Consider the following 9559-nt stretch of genomic DNA (forward strand, 5'->3'; position numbering starts at 1 on the left):
AACTAAAATGCTTGATTTTCAAGATTATAATCCTGTAACACCTCGAAAACATGCTTTGATGAAATTGCATGAGCGTGTCAACTTATTTATTAATTACGCTAATTTTTATAAGATCAGTTAATTACATGACATACATTTTAATTATATATTAATTATAGTATTGGTCGAACGATAAAGACACGAGACACGTATCTTCCATCTACATGTTCCAAAATATCATCATATTGACTAAAAATCTTGTGATAGGTTATGGAGGGTCAATTTACAAAGATACTTCATATGATTATTTATTAAGATATTTAGAGTGGCGACTACATAAAATTGACGTTGTTGTACATAAAGTTTATTGCCCCACGAAAATTAAAGAAAGCCTCACGTTTTTTATTCCGGACCTTCTCTTGAAATTCACTAATAAAATCCACACAGGAAACTGAATCTTTCTCCTTTTGTTGTTCTTCTCTCTCCTTTTCTCCTACAATGCAATAACCCAACAATAAATGCTTTCCTCGACCCTATCGAATACCTTCTCCTAATTCGATTTCTTCGATCCGTTATTAACCACACAAAAAAACCCTAACTAACATACTCGGACGGGTTCGACGAACAATCGAAACAGGGTTTCATCTTCTGGCCATGCAACTCTGGCTGTCAGCAAATTCCCTCTCCAGAGAGGATTCCTTGTATTCTTTTTCTAATTCTCGAATCTCTGCTTTTTTTCTTTTCACATGAAATGTCCTCCACCGATTCTCATGTCCATCCTCGTCCTAATCCCAAGCAATGTCTTCTCTGCAATGCCGGCGCCGGTGCTGCTGCCGGTACTCTTACTTCTTTCTTTTTTCTCTAGCTTAGATCAATTAATTGAAATATTGATGCTTTCTTTTTTAATTTGGATTCAGGAGTTATTGCCGCTACATTCGTCTGTCCTTTAGATGTTATCAAAACTAGGTTTCAGGTTCATGGCCTGCCAAAACTCGATGTTGCTGCCAATAGTTTTAAAGGTTTGATTTTTTCTTAAAAAAATAAAAATTCTAACAGATGCCAAAATTGAATTAGTTCCTTAAATATTTGCATCCGTGTGGTTTGCTTATTAATTACAGAAATTCTCTTTGAATTTTGGTCAGGGAGTCTTATAGTTAGTAGTTTGGAACAAATATTCCGGAGGGAGGGGTTGCGTGGTATGTACCGGGGGCTTGCTCCAACCGTGCTCGCACTGCTTCCTAACTGGGCTGTAAGTTGAAGCCTTACCTCCTCAATTTAGTTCTCATAGTGAGTTTTGTTTCGAACTTATGTTTTGTACGTCACAACATTTAGTTATTGTTATAAAACAGAAGCACTTGAGTTGGGTTTCCATGCTAGTTTGTGTGAAGTGTGTGATTATGTTTGCAAGCATTTTTAACTAAATTGGAGCTTGATTATGAGAATTTGACGAGGGCATGGCACAGCATATCTATAAACTCTGTTATTATGCGATTAAATTTGTTTGCGTTCTTGTAAGATGCTGAATTTTAGAAACGTGGTGAGTGAAGAAATAATCCATTCACAGACTGAATCAACAAAACAATGATTAACTTGTCGTAACCCTCAATCTAGAAGTCATTGATGAATTCATCTCTACAGCACAGGCAATTTTCAGTGCCACCATGCATTGTTTCTTTTAGGTACTTCATGGACTTGATTCTGTATCCTTATAATAAACAATCACTAGTGAGAACTGAGGCCACAGGATGAATTTTGAAGATAATGAAATATATCAGAATTAAAATATTTGATTCTATTTTCTCATTTCCCCTAGCATTTCCGACTTCCTTTTTTTGTAGATCATGCTGCCTTAAATTTTCTTCCTAATGATCTAGGTTTTTTTTTTACAGGTTTATTTTACAATCTACGAACAGCTCAAAAGCTTTCTTTGTTCCAATGGTCAGTGCTAATTTGTTACTTTCACTGGTCATTAAACAAAGCTTCATTGCTGCTTTCTTTTCTCCCCTCTTTCATAGTTTCTCTTAACATTTATCTCACAGTACCTTTTTTTTTCTTCTTTTTGGTGTTAATGAGCCTGTGATTGTGTTGCTTGTGTAGATGAAGGTCATCATCTTTCAATAGGTGCTAATATGATAGCTGCTTCTGGTGCTGGAGCTGTAACAGCTATTTTCACAAATCCTCTTTGGGTTGTAAAGACAAGACTTCAAGTGTGTGATTTTTGCTCATGTCTTATTTTGTCTGTTATTATAAAAAAATGTGCTAGTTAATCTAGCACTTACCAACAGAAGCATCTATGGAATTTTAGGTCAAGCTTTTTTATTTAATACACCTTGTAGATTTAGCAGGATGCAAAAACCTATAGCTCATTTGAGTCATGCTTTTTTTTTTTGTTTCCTTGCTGAACATACCATGCCCCCACCTATGATGCTCATTCAAGGAGGATTAGCCAAGTGTGAGCTCATGGTGGAGAGGAGAGGAGAGGACCTTCTCTCGAGTTCCCATTTGTTATTATTTTCTGATGCGTAAGATGTCTTAGTTGTCCAGCCAACAACTTCAGCGTGCTTAGGAGCAACAATTTTGTTGTTTTAATTTGGTTGCTTGTGATTATGATTTTAGTTTTTGTTTATTTTATGTGATATGGTTTTGCAATATGTACCTAAGTCATGACATTGAAATTTGTGCATTGTACAAGATAATGGTAATTAAATCTTCTATACATGCAAGTGACTTGTTCTAGTGTGGAAAGTGGAAAAAATAGTGGATGATTGCATATTTCAAGGTGCTGAGGTGGTCAGCATTCACATTGTTTTGTTTGCTTCTGTCCTGCAGACTCAAGGAATGAGAGCTGGTGTTGTTCCATATAGGAGTACACTGTCTGCTTTGAGAAGAATAGCTTATGAGGAAGGCATCCGTGGGTTGTACAGGTATTGAATTCTTCAATGAATATCATTGGGCTGTGTTAGATATTTATGTCTAAAGTTTGAAGATGAGTTTTAATAATACTTAAGATTTTTTATGCGGTAATCAGTGGTCTTGTGCCTGCATTGGCTGGTATCAGTCATGTTGCCATCCAATTTCCAACATACGAGAAGATCAAAATGTATTTGGCCACCCGAGGTAATTTATAACTGGTTTTAATCTCTTAGTAATTTAAAACAGGAAAGAATTGTTTATAAGTTATTTTTTTGTTTCAGATAATACCGCAATGGATAAACTAGGTGCACGTGATGTTGCTGTTGCCTCATCAGTCTCCAAAATATTTGCTTCAACACTGACATATCCACACGAGGTATGTTGTTGAAAAAATGGTCTGATTTCTTGAGTTAATATATATGTAATCACTGATCAGCATGAAAAATAGAAACGTCATAGATGCTCAGCTGCCTTCCCACCTCGCCCCCTCCTTTCTCCCAGGTTCAGGCAGCTCTGTAGCCTTTCAATGGTCTTCTTTCTGGATTTTATTTGTTTTTGAAGAGGAAAAATTTTGGACTGTCAAATATTTCTTGCTTGTAACTTGAAGTTCTATTCAGTTTTTGAGCAATCAGAATCGTACTCAAAATGCCTTGTCTAAGCTGCCAGTAACTGTTGAATCGTTGATAAGACTGTCATTATATAGGATCTCACATTGAATTGTGCAGTCACTTTTATCTTAAGAAAAAGGAAAAAAATCTTATGATGTTTCTTGCGCTTATAAGCTTTCGTGGGTAGCAAGAATCACGCACCATTCAAGTTTTAGTTTTATGAGCATGTGACCTGGTTTGGAAGATATAAACAATAGATAAAGATGAGAAATGGGCTCACTGACAAAAAAAACATACCCTGAATGCTGATACTCAAGGACTTCATTCAGAAATCCTGTGGAGTGAAGAGAGATAACTTTAAAAAATGTTCTCTTATTTCATTTCCGTGCCAAAAAATCATGCAAGAAAAGCTATCCCAAATACCTCCATTGCCTATATAGAAACCACAGGCCCTTTGAGCTATTAACTTCTAGCAAACTACTTATATCTCAACAGAAAGCCACAGCTTCATGCACCAACTCCCCTAAGCTTCTTGCTTGTTTCCTATGTGACAGTAAATTGTTGGTTGCTAGTTGTCTTTGGTTGACAGAAACACTAACATACAAATTTATTCTCACATGATTGTACAGGTAGTTCGCTCAAGGCTTCAAGAACAAGGCCACCACTCAGAAAAGCGTTACTCTGGTGTGGTCGATTGCATAAAGAAAGTATTTCAACAAGAGGGTCTCCCTGGATTTTACCGAGGGTGTGCGACCAACCTTATTAGAACAACGCCAGCTGCTGTTATTACATTCACCAGCTTTGAGATGATTCACAGATTTCTTGTTACCCTTTCCCCTCCTGATCCACAGCCTCAGACATTGTGAAGATGGATTTTATTTGAGAATATTGCGTGGATAGATAAAACTTGCATTGCCTAGAATTTGCAACATGGAAGAGCAGATGAGGTTGGTCAGCGTCATGATGATACCTTTTTTAGATTATACGTAAGTATTCATAATTGTCTCGGGTAGTTTTTAGAAATATTGGATGGCATTGATGCCCACATCCCCTAGCGTAAAATCTGCAACATGAAGTTATCAGAAGGGGAGTGAATATTATGTTAAACTGACAGTGATAATGACGATAAAAAGGGATACTGTGTGAATTTTTTATAGGAACATTATTTTATGAATAATATTTAATAATCAGAAATCATTTAACGTTGTCTGCTGAAGATTTTACATGCTGCACCCCCGCATTTAACGTTGGTTGCTCTTGTGCCATAAAACATGTTGCCTAAAGACTGTACCTTTCATGTGTATGAAGGCAACTGAACCTGAACAACTAGTTGCGGCATGCTGAAACACCCGTAAGAGTGATTGGTTTTGTTATCTTTAGTGAGGAGCCCTTGGTACTTTTGCAATGACATGCCAACTTCACAAGTGATTGCCAAGCAATCGAATGGGCGAGCGTTGAAAAGTGGCCATAACTCATGCTATGAAGGGGAACAAGAGAAACCCTGGATCAATCTCTGTTTCTCATGGAAATAATTTTGCATCCAGTAGCTCATTTCAGCAGCTGCGGGAACCACAGTTAAAAGAATAAACGCTATATCTTTTGGTGTAACTGGATTGCAGTTCAGGGAAGGACTAGGAGTATTTGAAGGCTAGAGAGGTAAGCCTGTCATCAAGCCTAGTATAAGATTTTCCCCATTGGATCATGTAATTGGCCCTAGAAGGCATGCTTGCATTTGTGCGCCCTCGAATATAGAAATGGCTGCCTTCTCAAAAAAGAAAAAAAAGAAAAAAGAAAACAGAAAGTTGTTGGCCTGGTTTTGTAAATGGGCAATGTTTGACCTTTCGAATGCTACTAGCGTCCATAGCCATAAGTTGTAAAGCTCCACATTGAATTTGGATCTCTGCGTGGGCTGCTAAAGGATCCGATGTTAGCAGGCTTTGTTATAATCACTAAGGATCCGTTATCGGCTTTGTATTAAATTGCTGCTGGCATGGATTGTTATTACAGTTTGCCAGTTTCAGACCAAACAACCAGCGAATGTACAGATTGAGCCGAAGGATCCTCTAGCTTTGGTAAAAGTACGTTGTCTGAATAACGGGATTCTATAATATTCTCTGAAAACGAAGGAGACACGAGAAGGGTGGAAAGAATAGGATAGGATGGCATTGTTTGGATAACTCAATTGTCTAATCACTCAAAAGTTTATATGTTCGTGATTGGAAAGTCGGTTTAAAGTTTGAAGGGTTTGGCTCAACAGCTTCCCAGAAAATTAAAGCTTTATTATCATTCAGACTAAGATCCTTATCCCATCGAGAGGATGAATTATGCTTCCCTTGCAAAGATATACCCCACTGAAAAGCTCGAGGGCAAAAACAATGAACGTGATTCGAAAAATCTTCTCCTCTTTTCTGTTCCTTAATGCCAGTTACGAGTGTATTAATAAAGGGGATAGTTCCCATAATTTGACAACTCATTAGCTGAAAAAGGGAATCCTATGAGCCTCATCTCTTCATTGGAAGCTCAACACAACAGAGTTAGAGCCTTGAGGTCAATTCAGTTTGTAATCAATAAAGACTTTTCTTGACGTTCTACGTGCAAGAGAACTCCCTTGTTTTTCCCCATTTTGTTGGAAAACTGGATTTATGTAAACTTGCTAGAAGCAAGGAAGCTGAGCCATTAGATGTGATCGAAAGCTAGCCGGCCACCGCACTTTTCACAGGCGAGGCTAAGCTGATAAAAAAAACGGGCTTTCCATGAAGCAAGCAGATCATGAATGAAGATGTATAGGCAAAACTACAAAAGCCTTAATTTCAACTTGATATTGTATGTGGGGCGGGCGGGCAGTCTCGGTGGTATTGCAACAGGTGCCATGCCTCAGTATAGAATAGGAGGGCATGGAAGCTAAAGGACTGCCCTTTCATTACTCGCAATAAAAATAACACACAAGGAGCAAGGAGTGCAATGGTTTCATGATTTATTGGGAATGCTGGTTGCCCCACCCACAATTATAAAACCAAGGAAAAGGAAAAACCTATGATGCTCCTCTGCTCTTCTTCTCTTTATGCCTTATACTTTTAATGTACTATATATTTGATTAAGGTTAAGCCAAGATTTTAAAACAGGAACCACTTGGTTGCAAACTCATGAACTAAAGATTGTCTACTGGCTGGCAAGTTTAGTCTCTTAACAAGCTGTCCTTTCTTGAGTGTAAAGGCTTGACCTTTTCCATATCCTTAATAATCCTATTACGTGAGATTCGTTCAGTAGTTTGCAGCTATACTTTGCTGTTAGATTTCGCTGGTGTTTACTTTCCAGATGGAATTGCGATAAATATTTTCCTTTTCGACTTTCTGGCCAGCAAAGAACAATAATTGTAATGATTGCAGGGTGCCTTTAGCTCTGCCATGGCAGGGCCACTGTGTGTTCTCTTTACTAAGCTTCAATCCCTCTACAGAAAGCCTAGAGTTACGGGCTGTTCTGATGATGCAAAAGTATACTTAGCGAATTCTTTTATAAAAGAAAAAAGCATCTTGCTTGTATCTTGCTCGTACTGGCCCAGTTCTTTTTTCCTTTTCTAGTTACACAATACATTCATAAACCTTGCCGACTCCGGTTCCTAAACCTAACCAGAAATAACATGGAAATAAATTATTAAAAAGAATTGCGAGTATTAAGACGGGGATTTCAGTCAGTTGCTTGGATAAGATGAAGCACAGGATCGATCCCATTACATGATGTGGCTCGCCATCTTCTGGGCATGAATCTGCACCAGAAAGCGATGTGCACCTTCTTTGTAATCGATGACTAAAATCATTCTAAGAAGCCAGAGGTCAAATTTGTGGGTTCGCCGAACATGTGAAGCTGATAATTAAGGGGAAATAAAGGAAGGATGATTACTAGTTTGATAACTTTGACAGCTGAAATCTCTGCCTCAAGTTTAATTACAGCATTTGCAATAATAGTTCAACAATTAACTGCCTTTTGTGTACTATATAGGAATATGATTAGGAACTTAATTTAACTGCCATTTTTAACATTTTCTTCATTAAAGTGAAGGTTTGGTGCTTGCACAATTATGCTTTGGCCATAAAGACATTACAGATTCTTTTGTGATGGAGATGGAGACTGTGGGACACAGAGAAAATGTTTTTATATTTTTTTTTTACTTTGAAAGCATAAAAATTCATGCTTTCAAAAATTTGGTTTGATTGGTTCTATTTAAAGGTAAATGTTCCATGCTTGCCAAAGCAGATTATAACGCAAATAAAAACACTTATTTGGAATAGAGAAAAAAATCTCCATTTTTTGGAAAAAGAATTAAAAACTCCAGCCAATAATGTATTGTTTGTACAATTTGCAGCTTATATCATCCACAGAAACATTACATTGAATTTGTAGGCCATAGAGTTATGATATTTTGGAACAAGTTGAATATTGTCTACTGAGTAATTTTCCTAATGCTTTTATTTTCAATTTCTCTCTATCCAAATTATATATATAAAAATCAAATTGTTTAATTCAAAGTGGAAATGCTTTCTCCTTTTTCTTTTCCTAATTCAAAGAACACGAGCAGAAAGGTCTATAGTTTTTTTTTGTTATTATTATTATTATTTCTAGTACTGAATTTTATAGTACGTGTTTGCCCCTCACAGTAACGTCACCGGCTTGGGTTGCGGGTGGCGGGACAAATGTTTAGAGCACCCAATAGAAATGTGCCACCTAGCGGACAGTCGTGGAGCTTCTGATGACGTGGCTAGTTCTAAGTGGCCTGGCTTAAATATTTTTGTAATTGGCTGTTGCGCTATCATAGCTTGGTTGTTGAAAATAAAATACTTTATACGTGCCGATCGCCCGTGAAGTGGGTCCTGATGAAGCCGCGCCCCTTGGCCCTCAAAGGGAAATACAAACCTGGCTGGTTCGGTACCGAACCATCCATTTGAATTTTTTGAACGTTGAGGCCACCCGGCACCCTAGGAGGTCATATCATGTAATGCTCTTACTTTAACCAGGGAGCCTCTATCTTTGTCTCTCTCTGAATGTATAGTTTTTACCATGCCTGATCGATATAGATATCGACCCGAAGGTTTACTGAAATATTAACTATTTGGCATGCAATTAGCTGTAAATTAAATATTTTTTTAACAAAAAAAAATACTAATATGCAAGCATTATTATTGTATTTTTTTATAAAAAAAATCTAATCATAAATTTAAAAGTTTATACATATATTTAATTAAATAAATTAAATCATCAACGCTAATAAATATATATAAAAAAGCGTTCTTTAAATAAGTCAAGAACTATTACTAACTATTGGATAATTTTTTCCTAACATAAAAAAATGATTGTGTAGCTGATATTAAAGTGTTTTTTAACATCAAGAAAATCAAGAAAAATATAATTATAAATTAAAAAATAGATATTTATATATAATAAAATAAAACGATGATAATATACATTAATAAATACAAAAAAAAAAATTGTTAACACAACACCACATGTAGGATCAAGTTAATTTTTAACACTGGAAAAAAATAGAATAATTTTATGAGTTTATTTCATTGTATCTCAATTCTCTAAACTCAAAAACATATAGACATTATTTAAAAATGCTAAATAAACAATTTAAAGAATTAAGAGATATGTATTAATTTAAATATAAATTAAAAAATCATTTTAAAAAATACATAATAAAAATTTATTGATTAGAAAATTAAAAAGAAAAAGAAAAAAAGCAGACCCACACGCTTGGCCTATTTTGAAATGGATCTCTTGATTGGATTTTTCTAGTTAGTGAATTCATTATCAGATTTGTTATCCACGTCATGCATTTAATTAGTTCTAATAACTTTTTATTTATGAAATTAATTTTTATTCAATTATACACTAACCAAGTGCGCGAGAGGTCTTTTTATACAAAACAACAACAAAAATATTTTCAAAGAAGAAAAAACATAAGTAGCATATTGTACTAAAATAAATAAATAAAAACAAATAGGACTAGTTTTTTAAAGCTTGATAAAGAAGACGTTTTTTACACCAAATAAAACTTTAAGATA

The 9559-nt window shown here is 35.7% G+C and overlaps 1 protein-coding gene across 1 annotated transcript; it reads left to right on the forward strand.

Annotated features, from left to right (window-relative positions):
- Positions 1-361: 361 nt before the first annotated feature.
- On the forward strand, positions 362-4697 carry LOC7460198 (nicotinamide adenine dinucleotide transporter 1, chloroplastic). The gene is made up of 9 exons (XM_002302701.4): positions 362-815; positions 897-998; positions 1122-1228; positions 1869-1917; positions 2077-2186; positions 2809-2903; positions 3008-3096; positions 3174-3268; positions 4130-4697. The coding sequence occupies exons 1-9, from the start codon at positions 731-733 to the stop codon at positions 4364-4366; spliced, it is 969 nt and encodes a 322-aa protein (XP_002302737.1). The 5' UTR covers positions 362-730; the 3' UTR covers positions 4367-4697.
- Positions 4698-9559: the final 4862 nt, after the last annotated feature.

Source organism: Populus trichocarpa, chromosome 2 (genome assembly GCF_000002775.5).
Source record: "Populus trichocarpa isolate Nisqually-1 chromosome 2, P.trichocarpa_v4.1, whole genome shotgun sequence".
NCBI lineage: Eukaryota > Viridiplantae > Streptophyta > Magnoliopsida > Malpighiales > Salicaceae > Populus > Populus trichocarpa.